The following is a 23740-nucleotide window of genomic DNA, read 5'->3' on the forward strand; positions in this document are numbered from 1 at the left end:
GCCCGCAGGGACGGGCAATAAATACCAACCCAGCCAGTAATGCTCACGTTCATACAATCTCTACAGTGCCGAAAGAGGCCCTTCGAGTCCACACCCAACCACAATCCCACCCAGGCCCTATCCCTACGTATTATACCCACTGACCTACACATCCCTGGACTCTAAGGGGCAATTTCTTAGCCTGGCCAATCAACCTAACCCGCACATCTTTGGACTGTGGGAGGAAACCGGAGTACCCAGAAGAAACCCACGCAGACATGGGGAGAATGCGCAAACTCCACACAGACAGTGACCCGAGCCGGGAATCGAACCCAGGACCCTGGAGCTGTGAAGCAGCAGTGCTAACCCACTGTGCCAACGTGCCACCCCTACCCATGTTGAAGGTGTACAGGCAATAAAATCCCCGTCCCTTAACTCCCGGCTCCATCCCTCTCCCTAAGACTGATTGGATGTCATGCTTAATCCCAAGATGAGGTTCCGACAATAAGAACATAAGAAATAGGAGCAGGAGTAGGCCATCTAGCCCTTCGAGCCTGTCCCACCATTCAATAAGATCATGGCTGATCTGAAGTGGATCAGTTCCACTTTCTCCCCATAACCCTTAATTCCCCTGTCTATCGGAAACCTATCTACCCGTGACTTAAAAATATTCAGCGAGGCAGCCTCCACCACTTCAACAGGCAGAGAATTCCAGAGATTCACCATCCTTTGAGTGAAGAAGTTCCTCCTCAACTCCGTTCTAAACCGCCCCCCCTTTATCTTGAGGCTGTGCCCCCTAGTCCTACTGTCCTTTCTGAGCGGGAAGAGTCTCTCCACCTCTATCCTATCCATCCCATTCATCATCTTATACGTCTCTATCCATGGATATATCCATGCCATCACCGAGCACCCCTATTTCCACCTCTGTTACATGTGTCCGACACAGTAAGAAGTCTGACAACACCAGGTTTAAGTCCAACCAATTTATTTGATAGTAAACTCACAAGCTGTCGGGGTTCCCCTTTCATCCCTCCTGTGTTGCCTCCAGACTTGCCTTTTCCAACACGCTCCTGGCTGGTTTCCCACATTCCACCTTCCGTCAACTTCACATCACCCTAACGTTCGTTTCCAATAACTTCATTGCAGCGTTAATGTAAGCCTAGCTGTGACTCTAAACTTCTAAAACTGTCTGATTTCAGCTCCAAACCCGCTCAGGTGTGTGTGTGTGTGTGTGTGTGTGTGTGTGTGTGTGTGTGTGTGTGTGTGTGTGTGTGTGTGTGTGTGTGTGTGTGTGTGTGTGTGTGAGCGGTGTGTGTGTGTGTGTGTGTGTGTGTGTGTGTGTGAGCGGTGTGTGTGTGTGTGTGTGTGTGTGTGTGTGTGTGTGTGTGTGTGTGTGTGTGTGTGTGTTCCTCCAGCTCTGACCCCTTGGGCATTCATGATTTTGATGGTTTCTCTGCTACTGGCTATCTCTTCGCTTGCCTCAACAGCCCAATCCGTCACACCAACCAGCCTCCCATCCTTCTCTACCCTTCTCGTTGCCTCGGAATAGCAGCTGGCACACTTAAGGACCCCGGGCACCCCCTTCCGATACAAAACTCTGAGGACACGTACCAACCAGCTCAAGGACGACTTCCTCCCTGCTGCTGTTGCTCTAAGTTGATCTTTCTCTGCACCCGAGCTGTGACATTACACTCTGCAGCCTCTCTGTGGGTGGCACAGTGGGCTAGCCCCGCTGCCTCACAGTGTCAGCAACCTGGGTTCGATTCCCGGCGTGGGTCACTGTCTATGTGGACTCTGCATGTTCTCCCCGTGTCCGCGTGGGTTTCCTCCGCGTGCTCCCGTTTCTTCCCACAGTAAGAAATCTCACAACACCGGATTTCCTACTGCGTTTACCCCAGTCCAACGCCGGCGTCGCTCCATCATTCCCCCCCCACAGTCCAAAGATGTGTCGGTCAGGTCGATTGGCCGCGCTTAATTGCCCCTTAGTGTCCTGGGATGCGTAGGTTAGAGGGATGAATGGGGTAAATTTAGGGGGATAGGGCCTGGGTGGGATTGTTGTTGGTGCAGAATCGATGGGCCGAATGGCCTCCTTCTGCACTGTGGGGACTCCCTGATTTATTTCTTTCCCTATGAACGGTATGCTTTGCCTATACAGTGCCCAAGAAGTGGTACTTTTCACTGTATACTAAACGTGTGACCATAATAGACCAAATCAAACTAAAATGGCTGCGAGGGAGGGGTGTGGATTGGGGTGGGTGGGGATGGGGGGGGAAGCTATAGCAAGGCAATAGAAGCAAGGCCAAGGTGTCAGATTTGGGTTTAAGAGTTAGAAGGGCATTTTTATGAACTGGAAGAAAGCTAATCACCATGGCGACATCTGATGTATCCATGGCAACTGACACCATCTAAGTTTAGATGGCTGGAGAGATGGAGAGAAGCTATTTTCCCCGGTTGGACAGTCGAGGGGGGAGCGACAGTCCGAACGTGAAAGTCTGCTCTTCACAAGAGTGAAATTAGGAGACACGTCTAGACGCAGAGGGTGGCGAATGTCTGGGCCTCTCTTACACAACAGGGTGGCGCTCCTAAAACCGGGAGGCCCAGGGCGACAGACCCGCCCCACAGATTGCCGACTGTGGGAATATCCGGAATCCTGGTACATCGCCAGGTGTGGGATGAGAATGGGAATTCTGCCAAAGGCCATTGACGCTGAATCACTTGTTAATTACCCCCCCATCGCTGAAAATAGCGGGAGGTAACGTTTCGTCTGTGAGTAACACATCTCAAAAACTAATGGACAGGTTGCAACAAATCTTGGTTGATAAGTAAGGTATCGTGGGAGGCACGGTAGCACAGTGGGTTAGCACTGCTGCTTGATGGGTCCTGGGTTCGATTCCCGGCTCGGGTCACTGTCTGTGTGTGGAGTTTGCACATTCTCCTCGTGTCTGCGTGGGTTTCCTCCGGGTGCTCCGGTTTCCTCCCACGGTCCAGAGAAGTGCAGGTTAGGTTGATTGGCTGTGCTAAGAAATTGCCCCTTAGTGTCCAGGGATGTGTAGGTTAGAGGGATTAGTGGGTATAATATGTAGGGATAGGGCCTAGGTGGGATTGTGTTCAGTGCAGACTCGATGGGCCAAATGGCCTCTTTCTGCACTGTAGGATTCTATGGTATGGCCCAAGGGAGGCCTGATCTGTTCTGATATAGACTCAAATCTGGTATTTTCTTAAAGGATCCATTAATATTGAGACACAAGGCAATTTAGGATCTCTTTAGGATGTTGTGTGTGGTTTGCTTCAGAATATTGTGGATTGCCCCAGCTGCGGGTTTGGCACAGCAGAGTTTTCAGGGCAGGTTATTGGGTGTGGGACTGGGGGCGCCCAGAGCTTGCTGAGTGAGTCGGAAGCTCCTGATAAGAGATTTCCCTTCTTGGTTTGGGAGATACAGAGCATCAACCAGGCACAGTACAGCATGGGTGGCACAGCGGTTAGCACTGCTGCCCGGCTTAGGTCACTGTCTGTGCGGAGTCTGCACATGCTCCCCGTGTCTGCGTGGGTTTCCTCTGGAAGCCCTGGTTTCCCCTCACACTCCAAAGATGTGGGGGTTAGGTTGATTGGGTATGATAAATTGACCCTAATGTTAGGGGGTTATCAGGGTTAGTTTATAGGGTTATGGGTAGGATTGTGGTCAGTGTAGATTTGATGGGCCGAACGCCCTCCTTTTGCACTGTAGGGATTCTAGGAGCTACACAGTTGTAATAACATTGAGTTAACACAGCGAGACAGAGATATCTACTCAAAATTCCCTTCACGTTTGCCTTCGAACTGAGATTGATAGATTTTCACTAGAAGTCGCGAGTTGCATTAACACCGCAATGAAGTTACTAGGAAAATCCCCTAGTCGGCCCGCTCCAGCGCCTGTTCGGCTACGCCGAGGGAGAACTTAGCACGGCCCCAATGCACCCAACCAACGCATCTTTCAGACTGTGGGAGGAAACCCACGCAGACATGGGGAGAATGTGCAAGCTTCACACAGACAGGGATCCGAGCCGGGAATCGAACCCGGGATCTCTGGCGCTGTGAGGCAGCAGTGCTAACCCACTGCGCCACCCCACCGTTCTAATGGAACAGCACCACACAACTCTTCACTGTGTCACCCTGTTCAAAGAACTGGGAATGTTTAACAAGCAAACAATCGGATTTGGCTGGCTAACGTGTTTTTTTTTAACTCATGGGTGTCTCAGGAAAGGCTGGCAATTCCGCGAGAATTCAAATATCCGCCTGTCCCATCCTTAAATATGTTCAACGATGGAGCATCCGCAGTCCTCTGGGGGAGAGAATTCCAAAGATTGACAACCTTCTGAGTGAAACAGTTTCCCCTTTGCCTCCACTATAGTGTTTTCCCCTTTGATCTGAAGGCTTGGGGATACCATTCTCAACTTGGAGTGAGAAAGTCAGTCATAGAGCACAGAAAGAGGTCCTTTGACCCATTGAGTCTGTGCCAGCCTGCAGATTCCTAAACTGAGGGTCTTATTGGGTCATTTCAGAGGTCAGCGAAGGGTCATAAGAACATAATAAATAGGAGCAGGAGTAGGCCATCTAGCCCTTCGAGTCTGCCCCGCCATTCAATAAGATCATGGCTGATCTGTCGTGGCTCAGTTCCACATTCCCGCCCTCTCCCCATAACCCTTAATCCCCTCTCTTATCAAAAACCCATCAACCCGCGTCTTCAAAATATTTAGCGAGGCAGCCTCCACCACTTCAACGGGCAGAGAATTCCAGAGATTCACCACCCTTTGAGTGAAGAAGTTCCTCCTCAACTCCGATCTAAACTGCCCCCCCCTTATCTTGAGGCTGTGCCCTCTAGTCCTACTATCCTTTCTAAGCGGGAAGAATCTCTCTACCTCTACCCTATCCATCCCCTTCATTATCTTATACGTCTCTATAAGATCCCCCCTCATCCTTCTAAACTCCAACGAGTACAGACCCAGTCTATTTAGTCTCTCTTCATAGTCCAACCCCCTCATCTCCGGCATCAGCCTAGTAAACCTCCTCTGCACTCCCTCCAAGGCCAAAATATCCTTGCGTAAGTGCAGCGACCAAAAATGCACACAGTACTCCAGCTGCAGCCTCACCAGTGCCCTGTACAGTTGCAGCAAGACCTCCCTGCTTTTATATTCAATCCCCCTCGCTATGAAGGCCAGCATCCCATTCGCCTTCCTGACCACCTGCTGCACCTGCAGGCTGGGTTTTTGCGACTCATGCACAAGGACGCCCAGGTCCCTCTGCACCGTAGCATGCTGAGTCCAGTATCATAGGCCAGGTAATGGGCATTCGTGAAGCAGATGGGTTTGTTTTTACAACAATCGATGATAGTTCTGAGCTTCATATTCCAGGTTTTATTCATTGAATCTAAATCCCATCAGCTGCTGTGGTAGGATTTGAACCTGTGACCCGCAGAGCTTTAACCTGGGGCCTCTGGTTTACCAGTCCAGTGAAAATACTGCTACCCTACTACTCGTAGGCCCTGGGATTGAGTTCATGGCTCATGGCGACAGTGCAGAGGGACCTCGGGGTCCTTGTGCATGAGTCGCAAAAACCCAGCTTGCAGGTGCAGCAGGTGGTCAGGAAGGCGAATGGGATGCTGGCCTTCATAGCGAGGGGGATTGAATATAAAAGTAGGGAGGTCTTGCTGCAGCTGTATAGGGCATTGGTGAGGTCGCAGCTGGAGTACTGTGTGCAGTTTTGGGCGCCGTACTTACGCAAGGATATTTTGGCCTTGGAGGGAGTGCAGAGGAGGTTTACTAGGCTGATACCGGAGATGAGGGGATTGAGCTATGAGGAGAGGCTGAATAAACTAGGCTTGTACTCGTTAGAGTTTAGAAGAATGAGGGGAGATCTCATTGAGACGTATAAGATGATGAATGGGATGGATAGGATAGAGGTGGAGAGACTCTTCCTGCTCAGAAAGGACAGTAGGACGAGGGGGCACAGCCTCAAGATAAAGGGGGGGCGGTTTAGAACGGAGTTGAGGAGGAACTTCTTCACTCAAAGGGTGGTGAATCTCTGGAATTCTCTGCCCGTTGAAGTGGTGGAGGCTACCTCGCTAAATATTTTTAAGACGCGGGTTGATGGGTTTTTGATAAGAGAGGGGATTAAGGGTTATGGGGAGAGGGCGGGAATGTGGAACTGAGCCACGACAGATCAGCCATGATCTTATTGAATGGCGGGGCAGGCTCGAAGGGCTAGATGGCCTACTCCTGCTCCTATTTCTTATGTTCTTATGTAAAACTGGGATCAGGCACAAAACAATATGGAAGACCAGCGGTGCTGGTCACCTAGGAGACAAACCGACCAATGGGACATTGTTGAGGACAGTTTTGCCACGCGAGTGGTCCAAAAATAAGCCAATCGTGATCTCCGACCCCCTCCCCCCCTACCCTTTACAGATTTAACTCAGATCATTTCCATCTCGGCTGTGACTAGTTACTCTTTATGGTTCCTCACAGGTTATTGTCCAACGATGTCTCTCGGCCAAGAACCTGAGTCACGTGAAGGCTGGTTGTATCCTCTGTGGCTACCTCAAGCTTCTGCCCATGTACCTCATGGTCTTCCCAGGAATGATCAGCCGAATCCTGTACACGGGTAAGGGATTCTCGGGGAATTTTCGGGCTTTGTTTGACCTGTCAGACACCCAGCGCACTTCCAGGCGAATTTCCTGCTCTCTCGTCAAGGACGCAAGGAGTAGGAGCTGGAGGAGACCATTCGGCCCATCAAGCCTGCCCTACCATTCAACGCAACCATCTTGCGGTTCAATCCCACCTTCCTGTCTTCTCCCTCTCTCCCTCAATTTCCTGAGAGGTCAAAAATCCACCTGTCCCATCCTTAAATATATTCAACGATGGAGCATCCTCTGGGATAGAGAATTCCAAAGATTGACAACATAAGAACATAAGAAATAGGAGCAGGAGTAGGCCATCTAGCCCTTCGAGCCTGCCCCGCCATTCAATAAGATCATGGCTGATCTGTCGTGGCTCAGTTCCACATTCCCGCCCTCTCCCCATAACCCTTAATCCCCTCTCTTATCAAAAACCCATCAACCCGCGTCTTAAAAATATTTAGCGAGGCAGCCTCCACCACTTCAACGGGCAGAGAATTCCAGAGATTCACCACCCTTTGAGTGAAGAAGTTCCTCCTCAACTCCGTTCTAAACCGCCCCCCCTTTATCTTGAGGCTGTGCCCCCTAGTCCTACTGTCCTTTCTGAGCGGGAAGAGTCTCTCCACCTCTATCCTATCCATCCCATTCATCATCCTATACGTCCCTATAAGATCCCCCCTCATCCTTCTAAACTCCAACGAGTACAGACCCAATCTATTTAGTCTCTCTTCATAGTCCAACCCTCTCATCTCCGGTATCAGCCTAGTAAACCTCCTCCGCACTCCCTCCAAGGCCAAAATATCCTTGCGTAAGTACGGCGCCCGAAACTGCACACAGTACTCCAGCTGCGGCCTCACCAATGCCCTGTACAGTTGCAGCAAGACCTCCCTCTTTTATATTCAATCCCCCTCGCTATAAAGGCCAGCATTCCATTCGCCTTCCTGACCACCTGCTGCACCTACAGACTGGGTTTTTGCGACTCATGCACAAGGTCCCCCAGGTCCCTCTGCACCGTAGCATGCTGCAGCTTTTCGCCCTTTAAATAATAATCCCTCCTACTATTATTTCTATCTGTTGTAACACTGATGGGTAACCAAAGCCATCTCAATGAGCCGCAAGATTGAAATTGGGCTTGGTCACTAACCATGGCCCATTAATAAGATTAATACACACCAAATTTTTCATAACGAGTTATGTATTAATAGAGCTGAAATGGTATTATGTACAAATTGTGTACAGTTTTGGTCACCTATGTAAATAAGGTTGACAGAGTGCAGAGAAGGTTCACGAGGATGTTGCCGAGAAGCTGAGAGAGAGATTGAATAGGTTAGGACTTTATTCCCTGGAGAATGAGGGGAGATTTGATAGACGTGCATAAGGTGAGATGGGTAAAGATGGAGTGAATGCAAGCAGGCTTTTTCCACTGAGGCTAGGGGAGAAAAAAAACCAGAGGGCATGGGTTAAGGGTGAAAGGGGGAAAAGTTTAAAGGGAATATTAGGGGGGATTCTTCAGGCAGAGAGTAGTGGGAGTGTGGAATGAGCTGCCGGATAAATGCAGGCTCACTTTTAACATTTAAGAAAAACTTGGATGGGTTCATGGATGAGAGGGGGCGTGGAGGGATATGGTCCAAGTGCAGGTCAGTGGGACTAGGCAGAAAAATGGGTCAGCACAGACAAGAAGGGCCAAAAGGCCTGTTTGTGAGCTGTAATGTTCTATGGTAAAAACAGAAGAAATATTGAAACTTTGGACACGGAGGGAGCGTAGGGCTTTCACAGTCAATGTTGCAAGCTATCAGCACGCAGCTCACTTCACTCCCCCTCGCTCTAAATGTGAATCACGCCAGAAGTGGGGGGCAAAAAAACTACACAGAATTAAATCAGCGGAACGTGGCAACTCTGCGCATGGGTAAAGGTCAACAAAATGTCTCGTGGGGGCTGCACTCAGAGCCCAGATGTGGCCCACCCCTAAAGTAACAGATTCCAGCCACTCGAGGAAGAGTAGGGCAGTCCCCTCCTGTCCAATATTACAGGTGCGTCGGTCCACCTTGTTGTCTAACGCGGGGCATACACACGGTGGGTCGTGCGAGGGCTGCTCTTGGATGTTGCTTCGAGAGTTGCCTAGTGCTTCACATCGTTAGTGTACGCTTAAACTGGACCATCTGACGGGCAACACGACAGCTCAGTGACTGTTTGCTGTACAGTTACAGGGACCCGGGTCGGATCTCCGGCTTGGGTCGGTGTCTGTGGGAGTTTGCACATTCTCCCCGTGACTGCATGGGTTTTCTCCGGGTGCTCCGGTTTCCTCCCACACACCAAAATTGGTGTCAATAAATCGTCCCTAAATTGGATCTCCCTTAATCTGGCACACATTTAATTCTCTAAATTTGCACCCCCTTTATTGTGAAGTCCACTAGTCATAGATCATAGTCATAGAACCCTACAGTGTAGAAAGAGGCCCTTCAGCCCATCGAGTCTGTACCGACCACAATCCCACCCAGTCCCTACCCCCATATCCCTACACATTTACCCGCTAATCCCTCTAACCTGCGCATCCCTGGACACTAAGGGGCAATTTCTTAGCCTGGCCAATCAACCTAACCCGCACATCTTTGGACTGTGGGAGGAAACCGGAGCACCCGGAGGAAACCCACGCAGACACGAGGAGAATGTGCAAACTCCACACAGACAGCGACCCGAGCCGGGAATCGAACCCAGGACCCTGGAGCTGTGAAGCAGCAGTGCTAACCCACTGTGCTACCGTGCCGCCCCAGGTGTAGATGTCTACTATATGTAGACAAAAGGCGTAGGTGGAAGAAGGATTGGAACGAGGCACTCACTGAGTGTTAAAAATGGGCGACGCGGGCTTGCGGGGCCTGTTTGCTGTGCTGTTCTTTGTAAACGGACAGGAAGTGCTTTCAGACCCCCCCTGGGGCTGTGAACGGCGGGGTAGGACGTAAGCCCGGCTCCTTGAACCCGCGGAAGTTAATTGAAGTGTCTTTGATCTCTCCCCGCTCCAGATGTTGTCGGCTGCGTTGTACCCAGTATCTGCAAGAGGTATTGCGATGCCGATGTTGGGTGCTCCAACATTGCCTATCCCCGGCTGGTGGTGAAGCTGATGCCAATGGGTGAGTGCCAGTCTGTGTGAAAGGGGGGCAAATGGGGGCGGAAAGGGTGCGGGTGCCACCGTTAATCACCGGCTTCGGGTCAATGGGTTGCAGAAAGTGTCCAGCCTCGTTGTATTCAGTCTGAATTGAGATGAGAATTGGATGGGTTTCTATCGCTATCCGTCTGCAGTGGGAGGTTAGCACTCCTGCCTCACAGAGCCCCGGGTTTGATTCCCGGCTTGGGTCCGCGTGCAGTTTACACACATTTTCTCCCCGTACAGTCGTAGAACTTGACAGTCCTTCAGTGCACGAGGGGGCCATTCAGCCCATCGAGTCTGCACTAACCACACTCTCAGCCAGGCCCCATCCCCACCTATTTACCCTGCCAATCCCCCCGACGCTCAGGGTCAATTTAGCACGGCCGTTTAACCAAACCCACACTCCTTCGAAATGTCCGCGTGGGGGACCCTCCGGTTTCCCCCCACACTCCAAAGATGTGCGGGTTAGTTCGATCGGCCGTGCTAAATTGCCCCTTAGTGTCAGGGGGATTAATACAGGGATTACAGGGATAGGTTGCGGGTGGGATTAAGAACATAAGAAATAGGAGCAGGAGTCGGCCATCTAGCCCCTCGAGCCTGCCCCGCCATTCAATAAGATCATGGCTGATCTGTTGTGGCTCAGTTCCACTTTCCCGCTTTCTCCCCATAACCCTTAATTCCCCTTGTCTATCAGAAACCTATCTACCCGTGACTTCAATATATTCAGCGAGGTAGCCTCCACCACTTCAACGGGCAGAGAATTCCAGAGATTCACCACCCTTTGAGTGAAGAAGTTCCTCCTCAACTCCGTTCTAAACCGCCCCCCCTTTATCCTGAGGCTGTGCCCCCTAGTCCTGCTGTCCTTTCTAAGCAGGAAGAATCTCTCTACCTCTACCCTATCCATCCCCTTCATTATCTTATACGTCTCTATAAGATCCCCCCTCATCCTTCTAAACTCCAATGAGTACAGACCCAGTCTATTCAGTCTCTCTTCATAGGCCAACCCCCTCATCTCCGGTATCAGCCTAGTAAACCTCCTCTGCACTCCCTCCAAGGCCAAAATATCCTTGCGCAAGTGCGGCGACCAAACCTGCACATGGTACTCCATCTGCGGCCTCACCAGTGCCCTATACAGTTGCAGCAAGACCTCCCTGCTTTTATATTCTATCCCCCTCGCTATAAAGGCCAGCATCCCATTCACCTTCCTGACCACCTGCTGTACCTGCAGGCTGGTTTATCCTAAACCCAGCCCTGTGTTACTAATTCGAAATCCCTGACTGGGCCCAGGCAGGGAGGATGGAGACTGCCAGATGGTATTTGACAAGTACCCGGGAGAATTAGCCCAGGAGGGTAAATTGTGAATTTGCTGCTGTTCTGAGAAGCTACAGGTTACGGGCCAACTCCAACTGAAGGGTTCTCCCAATGGTGAATGGGACGCAGGGTTTGTCCCCTGGGGGGGGGGTCTGACAGTGTAACCCAGGCAGGAACAAGGTCAACCACAACTTCAACCAATCCTATAGAAATTTGTCTGCCAGGGAAGGTAAAACTCTGCTTGGACAAAGAGACAAAGGTTACGTTCCAGTTCTGTAGAGCAGTGTCTGACATAACCTGGAAAGATTGGACAGGGTGTACCAGAATGATACTGGGCTCAAAGGGTTAAATTACAAGGGTCAGTCGTGTAGACATGGATTCCCTTTGAAGATGAGGATTAAGGGTTAGGATCTGATTGAGACATTGCAGACACGATGGGCTGAATGGCCTCGTGCTACACCGTAACAATTGTGTGATTGGGAGGGATAGGTCCCATTTCCCCGAGTGGAAGATAGAAGTCTGTGGGCTCCCCTCTGATTCACACTCCAGCCTCATTTGGAAATGTATCGGCCATTCCTTCACCGTCTCTGGGTCAAAAAACCCTCCCTCCCTAACAGCACAGTGGGTGTACCTACCTCACACGGACTGCGGCGGTTCAGGAGGGGGATTCGCCGCCACCTTCGCAAAAGGGCAACTAGGGATGGGCAATAAACGCTGGTCTAGCCGGTGATTCCCACAAGGATACAAAACAGAAATGGAACTGGTCTCGATCCGGGGGAAAATAAGCCAGGGAGATGTGGAACCCGGCCCAGAGTGAGTATTGTAATAATGAGAGGTGGCGATGCTCAGCTCGATCACTGTTCGCCGAGGTTACTGGGGGGGGTGGAAATGGTCTGGATGAACCACAATCAGATTGGTTAGTTTGAGCTGGAACTAATCCTCCTCCAGGTACCCTGGAGAATGGGAGCTTCACTGGATCAGCCCATGGTCACACTGCGCTCCATTGCCTCCTGCAGTATGAACATAGAACATAGAACATTACAGCACAGAACAGGCCCTTCGGCCCACGATGTTGCGCCAACCAATTAAAAAGCAAAGACCCTCTCACCTTAACCAATCCCTTTCCATCCATAAACCTATCCACGGATCTCTTAAACGCCCCCAAACTAGGCGCATTTACAACTGCAGCAGGCAGGGCATTCCAATCCCTCACCACCCTCTGGGTAAAGAACCTACCCCTGACATCCGTCCTATAACTACCACCCCTTAATTTAAAGCTATGCCCCCTCGTGCTAGCTTTCTCCATCCGAGGAAAAAGGCTATCACTGTCCACCCTATCTAAACCTCTAATCATCTAGTATGTTTCAATAAGATCCCCTCTTAGCCGCCTTCTTTCTAACGAAAACAACCTCAAATCCCTCAGTCTCTCCTCATAGGACCTCCCCTCCATACCAGGCAACATCCTGGTAAACCTCCTCTGCACCCTCTCCAAAGCCTCCATATCCTTCCTATAATGTGGGGACCAGAACTGCACACAATACTCCAAGTGCGGCCGCACCAGAGTTTTGTACAGTTGCAACATGACGTTGCGGCTCCTAAATTCAATCCCCCTACCAATAAACGCCAAGACACCAGTCAGTGAACAGATATGTCCCTGAGAGAGTGAAATGACTGAGAGACACCAGTCAGTCTACAGATATCTCCCTGAGAGAGAGTGAGGGGACTGAGAGACACCAGTCAGAGTACAGATATCTCCCTGAGAAAGAGAGAGGGGACTGAGAGACAGCAGTGTACAGATATCTCCCTGAGAGAGAGAGAGAGGACTGAGAGACATCAGTCAGTGTACAGATATCTCCCTGAGAGAGAGAGAGAGGACTGAGAGACACCAGTCAGTGTACAGATATCTCCCTGAGAGAGAGAGAGGGGACTGAGAGACACCAGTCAGTGTACAGATATCTCCCTGAGAGAGAGAGAGGGGACTGAGAGACACCAGTCAGTGTACAGATATCTCCCTGAGAGAGAGAGAGAGGACTGAGAGACATCAGTCAGTGTACAGATATCTCCCTGAGAGAGAGAGAGAGGACTGAGAGACACCAGTCAGTGTACAGATATCTCCCTGAGAGAGAGAGAGGGGACTGAGAGACACCAGTCAGTGTACAGATATCTCCCTGAGAGAGAGGGGACTGAGAGACAGCAGTCAGTGTACAGATATCTCCCTGAGAGAGAGAGCGGGAGGGCACTGAGAGACACCAGTCAGTATGCAGATACCTCCGTGAGAGAGGGGACTGAGAGACACCAGTCAGTGTACAGATATCTCCCTGAGAAACAGAGAAAGGGGACTGAGAGACACCAGTCAGTGGACAGATATCCCCCTCAGAGAGAGAGAGGGGACTGGGAGACACCAGTCAGTGTACAGATATCTCCGTGAGACAGGGCGGGGTGACTGAGAGACACCAGTCAGTGTACAAATATCCCCCTGAGAGAGATAGAGGGGACTGAGAGACACCAGTCAGTGTACAGATATCCCCCTGAGAGAGAGAGAGGGGACTGAGAGACAGCAGTGCACATGTATCTCCCTGACAGAGAGAGGGAGGGGACTGAGAGACACCAGTCAGTGAACAGATATCTCAGTGAGAGAGAGGGAGGGGGCTGAGAGACGCCAGTCAGTGTACAGATATCTCCCTGAGAGAGAGAGAAGGGACTGAGAGACACCAGTCAGTGAACAGATATCTCAGTGAGAGAGAGGGAGGGGGCTGAGAGACGCCAGTCAGTGTACAGATATCTCCCTGAGAGAGAGAGAAGGGACTGAGAGACACCAGTCAGTGAACAGATATCTCAGTGAGAGAGAGGGAGGGGGCTGAGAGACACCAGTCAGTGTACAGATATCTCCCTGAGAGAGAGAGAGAGGACTGAGAGACACCAGTCAGTGTACAGATATCTCCCTGAGAGAGAGAGAGAGAGGGGACTGAGAGACACCAGTCAGTGTACAGATATCTCCCTGAGAGAGAGAGAGAGGACTGAGAGACACCAGTCAGTGTACAGATATCTCCCTGAGAGAGAGAGAGAGGACTGAGAGACACCAGTCAGTGTACAGATATCTCCCTGAGAGAGAGAGAGAGGACTGAGAGACACCAGTCAGTGTACAGATATCTCCCTGAGAGAGAGAGAGGGGACTGAGAGACACCAGTCAGTGTACAGATATCTCCCTGAGAGAGAGGGAGGGGACTGAGAGACACCAGTCAGTGCACAGATATCTCCCTGAGAGAGAGAGAGAGGACTGAGAGACACCAGTCAGTGTACAGATATCTCCCTGAGAGAGAGAGAGAGAGGGGACTGAGAGACACCAGTCAGTGTACAGATATCTCCCTGAGAGAGAGAGAGAGGACTGAGAGACACCAGTCAGTGTACAGATATCTCCCTGAGAGAGAGAGAGAGGACTGAGAGACACCAGTCAGTGTACAGATATCTCCCTGAGAGAGAGAGAGAGAGGGGACTGAGAGACACCAGTCAGTGTACAGATATCTCCCTGAGAGAGAGAGGGGACTGAGAGACACCAGTCAGTGTACAGATATCTCCCTGAGAGAGAGAGAGAGGACTGAGAGACACCAGTCAGTGTACAGATATCTCCCTGAGAGAGAGAGAGAGGACTGAGAGACACCAGTCAGTGTACAGATATCTCCCTGAGAGAGAGAGAGAGGACTGAGAGACACCAGTCAGTGTACAGATATCTCCCTGAGAGAGAGAGAGGACTGAGAGACACCAGTCAGTGTACAGATATCTCCCTGAGAGAGAGAGAGAGAGGGGACTGAGAGACACCAGTCAGTGTACAGATATCTCCCTGAGAGAGAGAGAGAGGACTGAGAGACACCAGTCAGTGTACAGATATCTCCCTGAGAGAGAGAGAGAGAGGGGACTGAGAGACACCAGTCAGTGTACAGATATCTCCCTGAGAGAGAGAGAGAGGACTGAGAGACACCAGTCAGTGTACAGATATCTCCCTGAGAGAGAGAGAGAGAGGGGACTGAGAGACACCAGTCAGTGCACAGATATCTCCCTGAGAGAGAGAGAGAGGACTGAGAGACACCAGTCAGTGTACAGATATCTCCCTGAGAGAGAGAGAGAGAGGGGACTGAGAGACACCAGTCAGTGTACAGATATCTCCCTGAGAGAGAGAGAGAGGACTGAGAGACACCAGTCAGTGTACAGATATCTCCCTGAGAGAGAGAGAGAGGACTGAGAGATACCAGTCAGTGTACAGATATCTCCCTGAGAGAGAGAGAGAGGACTGAGAGACACCAGTCAGTGTACAGATATCTCCCTGAGAGAGAGAGAGAGAGGGGACTGAGAGACACCAGTCAGTGTACAGATATCTCCCTGAGAGAGAGAGAGGGGACTGAGAGACACCAGTCAGTGTACAGATATCTGGCCCAACTGGAAACTCTCCCACTCTCACTGCCCCTTATATCGGCAAGATTTACAACCTGATTACCCGATTCAGTCCCCAACTTCATCTTACTGTCACGTGTGTTAGGAGACAGTGAGAAGTATTGGGCCTCGCGCACTGTACAGACAAAGCATACCGTTCATAGAGAAGGAGAGGGTGTGGAATGGAGTGTTACGCAGGGGGTAGCGAAAGCTCAGCTTAATGCAGGGTGGGTCCATTCAAAAGTCTGACAGCAGCAGGGGAGAAGCTGTTCTTGAGTCGGTCGGTACGGGACCTCAGAGTTTTGTATCTTTTTCCCGACGGAAGAAGGCGGAAGGGAGAATGTCCGGGATGCCTGGGATCCTTGATTATCCGAGGCAGCGGGAAATGTAGACAGAGTCAACGGGACTTGAGTTTCCAGCCCAGAGACAAGAACACTACCCACTGCCCTACAAGATCTCCCAACGAATGTTACCGCGTTCATTACAGACAGAGATAGACGTGCGGGTTAGGTTGATTGGCCACACTAATTGCCCCTCAGTGTCCCAAGAAGTGTAGGTTAGGGGAATTAGCAGGGTAAATGTGTAGGGTTACGGAGAGAGGACCTGGATGAGATGCTCTGCCGGAGAGTCGGTACAGACTCGATGGGCTGAATGGCCTCTTTCTGCACAATTCTACGATCCTCTGGCCCAGCGATCGCCGCCGGTGAGAATGGAGGATTTGCCAAAGCCTCCGTTCACTCAGCTGTGAGCAAGGTGAGGGAATCGGGCCCCGTCTGTCCAGACGTCTCATATTTACCCCAAATGCCGTGTAGACCATTGACCCCCCGGCAATCTCTGTGTTGACCATTATTACTGAGGCTGCTTTGAAAGTGGATTTAATCACTTCCCACATTGTAATCACAGCCAGGCAGAGATACCAGGAGATTGAGCGGGTCTCTGGCTTGTGAATTGTTCCGAACCATCAGGTTAATTGGAACGTTCCATATTAAAGTATTGATATTATTATACGTGTCAGCGAGAATAATGGCAATAAATATCAGTTTGAAGCAATAACACAGATTGACCCACATTCCACACACCGATAACTCGGATTATAAATATCCGAGGTATTTACAAAGCGCCCTCCTGGATTTGCTGATACTCTGGACAGAATCTTATCGGGGAGAGACTCACACTACTTTTCAGGTTGCCCCCCTCCCTCTACCCAATCACACACCAATCGGGCAGTAGCGAGGTCACCTCCGAGCCCTCCCCTGGACTCAAGACCCGGGGGCCAAACTCTTGCCACTGACGGCTGCCGTCCAATCAGAGGCCGCGAGCTCTGGCGCTCAGTCGCGCCGCTGGAGCTGCCTGAAGGACGGGCACCGGAGTCCCGGAGAGCGGGCAGCTCGCACAACCCTCCATCGCAGAGAAAACATTGAATGCTGGCAGTGGGTATAGAGTGGGGGGGGATGGAATGGGGAAGGGGGGGATGGCATGGTGGAAGGTAGAATCAGGCTATTGAGTTAGATGATCAGCCATGGTAGATGAATCTTAAAGGGCCAAATGGCCTCCTCCTGCTCCTATTTTCCATGTTGCTACAACTCCAGAAGAATCCAGGACACGGGTAACATAGAACATAGAAAAACTACAGCACAAACAGGCCCTTCGGCCCACAAGTTGCGCCAATGATATCCCTACCTACTAGGCTTACCTATAACCCTCTAAGTCCCATGTACTCATCCAGAAAACTCTTAAAAGACCCCAGCGAGTTCGCCTCCACCACCACCTCCGATTCCACTCACTCACCACCCTCTGAGTGAAAAACTTTCCCCTGACATCTCCTCTGTACCTGCTCCCCAGCACCTTAAACCTGTGTCCTCTCGTAGCGACCATTTCAGCCCTGGGGAAATAGCCTCTGAGAATCCACCCTATCTATTCCTCTCAACATCTTATAAACCTCTATCAGGTCGCCTCTCATCCTTCGTCTCTCTAGGGAGAAAAAGACATGTGGGGGTGGGGTTTGTGTGGTGGGGGCCTTGTCCCAAGTGGAGGCAGAGGGGGACGGCAGTGGGTGTCCCTCTCCCTGCACCTTCCCCGATCCCTCGACCAGGCTCCTTCGATAGGGAGACTGCCCTCACCGCCTCCCCCCCAACCCCCCCACAGGTAAGAGGCAGGCCACTCCGGCCTACCGAGGTCTGGGTTAGCACAGGTGGCATTAACTGGCCACCCAAGGATCTCAACTAATGGTGGGGTGGCCATGGGGGTCCTAGGCCCAAAACCGGATTCTGGTGGAGATGGGAAAATGGGTGGGTGGGGGTGGGGGTGGGGGGGGGTCGGTCAGTATCCCGTTGGATCAATTGCCCTTCCTACCCCAATCAACTGGCCAAGGCTTCCAGGCCCAGTGGGTAGTTACCGCATTGGCAGTCAACACCCGCGTAACCACAAAACTGATTCTGAAAATAACATGGCGTCTCTTGGAGTACTGTGCGCAGTTCTGGTCGCCTCACTACAGGAAGGATGTGGAAGCTATTGAGAGGGTGCAGAGGAGATTTACAAGGATGTTGCCTGGATTGGGAGGCATGCCTTATGAGGATAGGTTGAGGGAGCTGGGACTCTTCTCCCTGGAGAGATGAAGGATGAGCGGTGACCTGATAGAGGTTTATAAAATGTTGAGAGGAATAGATAGGGTGGATTCTCTATTTCCCAGGGCTGAAATGGTCGCTACGAGAGGACACAGGTTTAAGGTGCTGGGGAGTGGGTACAGAGGAGATGTCAGGGGTGAGTTTTTCACTCAGAGGGTGGTGAGTGAGTGGAATCGGAGGTGGTGGTGGAGGCGAACTCGCTGGGGTCTTTTAAGAGACTTCTGGATGAGTCTATGGGTCTTAGAGGGTTATAGGTAGGCCTAGTAGGTAGGGATATCATCAGCACAACTTGTGGGCCGAAGGGCCTGTTTGTGCTGTAGTTTTTCTATGTTCGAACATATTGGAAACTCCCAAAATATCTCCCCAGAGCAACATCAAACTCGATCTAACAGAAAATATTCATTCATGGGACAGCCAGCCCATCACAAATTGCCCTTGAGGAGGGCAGTTCAGAATCAACCATATTGCTGTGGTTCTGGACTCCCATGTAGGCCAGACAGGGTAAGGACAGCAGATTTCCTTCCCTAAAGGGTATCAGTGAACTGATGGGTTTTTCCAACAACCAACAATTGTTTCGTGGTCATCAGTAAACTTTTAACCAAATTCAAATTTCACCAACAGCTGTAGCGGGATTTGAACCCGGTTCTCCGAGCATTATCCCAGGTCTCTGGATTGCCAGGCCAGACTGTAGCACCACGTCACTGCCTCCCCGTGAAGGCCTGGGGCCAATGGGCTAGGTTTCCAGGGAGGGAGGAGAGAGAGGAGAAGCGGCAGAGAGGAAACTCTGGAGCTTGGGGCCTCAGGCACAGCCGGCAATGGTGATACAGAGGAGCTCAGAGAGGGGAGAGAGGCCAGAGGGAAGGGCCTGGTGCTTTGGGCTGTGGGAGATCTCACAGACAGGGAGAGACGGGGACACGGAAAGAATTGGAGCATTTGGCTAAGGACGTTACATTTAATTCTTCAGAGTTTTGTTCCAGTGTCAGATCCCCATGAGGCCGTATCACTCCGAGATTGAGGTAAGGCCTTTGGGCCCAGCTCATTCATGCCTCCACAAGGCCGATTATTTCATCTGCTGGGGAAGAGATTCTGCTTAAAGATGTTCCGAGTCCCAAAGGGAATGAAGTAAATCTCCGGAATATTCTACCCACACACGTCCCTCAGTGCTTTATATTTTTACGTAATAACGTCAAGCATTTTATTAGGTTTTATTGTTAAATATCTCCCCTTGCTCAATCTGCAAAGCAGCCCTTGTTTGACATTATAGCTTTCCCATTGCGGATGTCGGGGTTCAGGAGGAGTGTGTGTGTGTGTGTGTGTACTGGGTGGTGAAGAGGAAATGGTCGAGAGCTTCACGTATCTCGGGGTCCAGATCACCAACAACCTGTCCTGGTCCCCCCCATGCTGACACTATAGTTAAGAAAGCCCCACTAACGCCTCTACTTTCTCAGAAGACTAAGGAAATTTGGCATGTCAGCTACCACTCTCTCCAACTTTTACAGATGCCCCATAGAAAGCATTCTTTCTGGTTGTATCACAGCTTGGTCTGGGTTCCTGCTCTGCCCAAGACCACAAGGAACTACAAAAGGTCATGAATGTAGCCCAATCCATCAGACAAACCAGCCTCCCATCCATTGACTCTGTCTACACTTCCCACTGCCTCGGGAAAAGCAGCCAGTGGAATTAAGGACCCCGGACATTCTCTCTTCCACATTCTTCCTTCAGGAAAAGGATACAAAAGTCTGAGGTCACGTATCAACCGACTCAAGAACAGCTTCTTCCCTGCTGCTGTCAGACTTTTGAATGGCCCTACCTTGTATTAAGTTGATCTTTCTCTACACCCTCACTCTGACTGTAACACTACATTCTGCACTCTCTCCTTTCCTTCTCCACTATGTACTCTATGAATGGTATGCCTTGTCTGTGTAGCACACAAGAAACAAAGTTTAAAGTTGATTAATTAGTGTCACAATAGCTTTACATTAACACTGTAATGTGAAACTCCCCTAGTCGCCACACTCCAGCGATATTCAGGTTACACCGAGGGAGAACTGAGCACGGCCAACGCACCTAATCAGGATGTTTATCGGACTGTAGGAGGAAACTGGGGGAAACACGGGGAAACTTGCAGACTCCACACAGGCAGTGAACGGAGCCGGGAATCGAACCCGGGTCCCTGGTGCTGTGAGGCAGCAGTGTTAACCCACTGTGCACCGAGCCGGGAATCGAACCCGGGTCCCTGGTGCTGTGAGGCAGCAGTGTTAACCCACTGTGCACTGAGCCGGGAATCGAACCCAGGTCCCTGGTGCTGTGAGGCAGCAGTGTGTGTGTGAGGGGCAGTGTAGCAGGGTGTGTGTGTGAGGGCAGTGTGGCAGTGTGTGTGTGTGAGGGGCAGTGTGGCAGGGTGTGTGTGTGAGGGGCAGTGTGGCAGGGTGTGTGTGTGAGGGGCAGTGTGGCAGGGTGTGTGTGTGAGGGGCAGTGTGGCAGGGTGTGTGTGTGAGGGGCAGTGTGGCAGGGTGTGTGTGTGAGGGCAGTGTGGCAGGGTGTGTGTGTGAGGGGCAGTGTGGCAGGGTGTGTGTGTGAGGGGCAGTGTGGCAGGGTGTGTGTGTGAGGGGCAGTGTGGCAGGGTGTGTGTGTGAGGGGCAGTGTGGCAGGGTGTGTGTGTGAGGGGCAGTGTGGCAGGGTGTGTGTGTGAGGGGCAGTGTGGCAGGGTGTGTGTGAGGGGCAGTGTGGCAGGGTGTGTGTGTGAGGGCAGTGTGGCAGGGTGTGTGTGTGAGGGGCAGTGTGGCAGGGTGTGTGTGTGAGGGCAGTGTGGCAGGGTGTGTGTGTGAGGGGCAGTGTGGCAGGGTGTGTGTGTGAGGGGCAGTGTGGCAGGGTGTGTGTGTGTGGGCAGTGTGGCAGGGTGTGTGTGTGAGGGGCAGTGTGGCAGGGTGTGTGTGTGTGAGGGCAGTGTGGCAGGGTGTGTGTGTGAGGGGCAGTGTGGCAGTGTGTGTGTGAGGGCAGTGTGGCAGGGTGTGTGTGTGAGGGGCAGTGGGGCAGGGTGTGTGTGTGAGGGGCAGTGTGGCAGGGTGTGTGTGTGAGGGGCAGTGTGGCAGGGTGTGTGTGTGTGGGCAGTGTGGCAGGGTGTGTGTGTGAGGGGCAGTGTGGCAGGGTGTGTGTGTGTGGGCAGTGTGGCAGGGTGTGTGTGTGTGAGGGGCAGTGTGGCAGTGTGTGTGTGAGGGGCAGTGTGGCAGGGTGTGTGTGTGAGGGGCAGTGTGGCAGGGTGTGTGTGTGAGGGGCAGTGTGGCAGGGTGTGTGTGTGTGGGCAGTGTGGCAGGGTGTGTGTGTGAGGGGCAGTGTGGCAGGGTGTGTGTGTGTGAGGGCAGTGTGGCAGGGTGTGTGTGTGAGGGGCAGTGTGGCAGTGTGTGTGTGAGGGCAGTGTGGCAGGGTGTGTGTGTGAGGGGCAGTGTGGCAGGGTGTGTGTGTGAGGGGCAGTGTGGCAGTGTGTGTGTGTGAGGGGCAGTGTGGCAGGGTGTGTGTGTGAGGGGCAGTGTGGCAGGGTGTGTGTGAGGGGCAGTGTGGCAGTGTGTGTGTGTGAGGGGCAGTGTGGCAGTGTGTGTGTGTGAGGGGCAGTGTGGCAGGGTGTGTGTGTGTGGGCAGTGTGGCAGGGTGTGTGTGTGTGAGGGGCAGTGTGGCAGTGTGTGTGTGTGAGGGGCAGTGTGGCAGGGTGTGTGTGTGAGGGGCAGTGTGGCAGGGTGTGTGTGTGAGGGCAGTGTGGCAGGGTGTGTGTGTGAGGGGCAGTGTGGCAGGGTGTGTGTGTGTGGGCAGTGTGGCAGGGTGTGTGTGTGTGAGGGCAGTGTGGCAGGGTGTGTGTGTGAGGGGCAGTGTGGCAGGGTGTGTGTGTGTGGGCAGTGTGGCAGGGTGTGTGTGTGAGGGGCAGTGTGGCAGGGTGTGTGTGTGAGGGGCAGTGTGGCAGGGTGTGTGTGTGGGCAGTGTGGCAGGGTGTGTGTGTGAGGGGCAGTGTGGCAGGGTGTGTGTGTGAGGGGCAGTGTGGCAGGGTGTGTGTGTGGGCAGTGTGGCAGGGTGTGTGTGAGGGGCAGTGTGGCAGGGTGTGTGTGTGTGGGGCAGTGTGGCAGGGTGTGTGTGTGAGGGGCAGTGTGGCAGGGTGTGTGTGTGGGCAGTGTGGCAGGGTGTGTGTGTGAGGGGCAGTGTGGCAGGGTGTGTGTGTGAGGGGCAGTGTGGCAGGGTGTGTGTGTGGGCAGTGTGGCAGGGTGTGTGTGAGGGGCAGTGTGGCAGGGTGTGTGTGTGAGGGGCAGTGTGGCAGGGTGTGTGTGAGGGCAGTGTGGCAGGGTGTGTGTGTGAGGGCAGTGTGGCAGGGTGTGTGTGAGGGCAGTGTGGCAGGGTGTGTGTGAGGGGCAGTGTGGCAGGGTGTGTGTGTGAGGGCAGTGTGGCAGGGTGTGTGTGTGAGGGCAGTGTGGCAGGGTGTGTGTGTGGGCAGTGTGGCAGGGTGTGTGTGTGTGTGGGCACTGTGGCAGGGTGTGTGTGTGAGGGGCAGTGTGGCAGGGTGTGTGTGTGTGGGCAGTGTGGCAGGGTGTGTGTGTGTGAGGGCAGTGTGGCAGGGTGTGTGTGTGTGGGCAGTGTGGCAGGGTGTGTGTGTGAGGGGCAGTGTGGCAGGGTGTGTGTGTGTGGGCAGTGTGGCAGGGTGTGTGTGTGAGGGGCAGTGTGGCAGGGTGTGTGTGTGAGGGCAGTGTGGCAGGGTGTGTGTGTGAGGGGCAGTGTGGCAGGGTGTGTGTGTGGGCAGTGTGGCAGTGTGTGTGTGAGGGGCAGTGTGGCAGTGTGTGTGTGAGGGGCAGTGTGGCAGGGTGTGTGTGTGAGGGGCAGTGTGACAGGGTGTGTGTGTGAGGGGCAGTGTGGCAGGGTGTGTGTGTGAGGGGCAGTGTGGCAGGGTGTGTGTGTGAGGGGTAGTGTGGCAGGGTGTGTGTGTGGGCAGTGTGGCAGGGTGTGTGTGTGGGCAGTGTGGCAGGGTGTGTGTGTGGGCAGTGTGGCAGTGTGTGTGTGAGGGCAGTGTGGCAGGGTGTGTGTGTGAGGGGCAGTGACCCAAGGCCAGGAATCGAGCCTGGGTCACTGGCACTGAGAGGCAGCAGTGCTAACCACTGTGCCACCCTGTAGGTTACCAGTTGGAGTTTTGGTTCCAGTTTGGGGTGTATTTTCCTGGTGATGTGAGGCAGGGTGGAGACCACTGACATCCCATTGTGTAAACTGTAACTTGTCCCCCCTTTAGGTCTCCGTGGTTTGATGCTCTCCGTAATGTTGGCTTCCTTAATGAGTTCTTTGACGTCCATCTTTAACAGTGCCAGCACCCTCTTCACCATGGACATCTACACCAAGGTCAGGCCCAAAGCCTCCGAGAAAGAACTGATGTTGGCAGGAAGGTAAGATTCAACCCCTCGCAAATGGGGAAAAAAATACCAATCTCGATCCCCTGTAGAGGGAAGGGTGTGCCCAGCTCAGTGCCAACATGGCCTGCCCGTAGACTAGATCATAGCATCCCTACAGTGCAGAAAGAGGCCCTTCGGCCCATCGAGTCTGTGCCAACAGCGAATCTACCCTATCCCCCGTAACCCCACGTATTTA

At 52.4% G+C, this 23740-nt stretch overlaps 1 protein-coding gene across 1 annotated transcript in view; it reads left to right on the forward strand.

Annotated features, from left to right (window-relative positions):
* The window catches only part of slc5a1 (solute carrier family 5 member 1), a 54479-nt gene that overhangs the window by 18633 nt on the left and 12106 nt on the right, over positions 1 to 23740 (forward strand). The window contains exons 7-9 of the mRNA XM_080184429.1: positions 6480 to 6615; positions 9646 to 9753; positions 23388 to 23538. Coding sequence (XP_080040555.1) covers positions 6480 to 6615; positions 9646 to 9753; positions 23388 to 23538 — 395 coding nt within the window. The remainder of the gene's footprint in view (positions 1 to 6479; positions 6616 to 9645; positions 9754 to 23387; positions 23539 to 23740) is intronic.

Source organism: Carcharhinus amblyrhynchos, unplaced genomic scaffold (assembly GCF_965287045.1).
Source record: "Carcharhinus amblyrhynchos unplaced genomic scaffold, sCarAmb.v2.hapA scaffold_726, whole genome shotgun sequence".
Classification (NCBI taxonomy): Eukaryota; Metazoa; Chordata; class Chondrichthyes; order Carcharhiniformes; family Carcharhinidae; genus Carcharhinus; species Carcharhinus amblyrhynchos.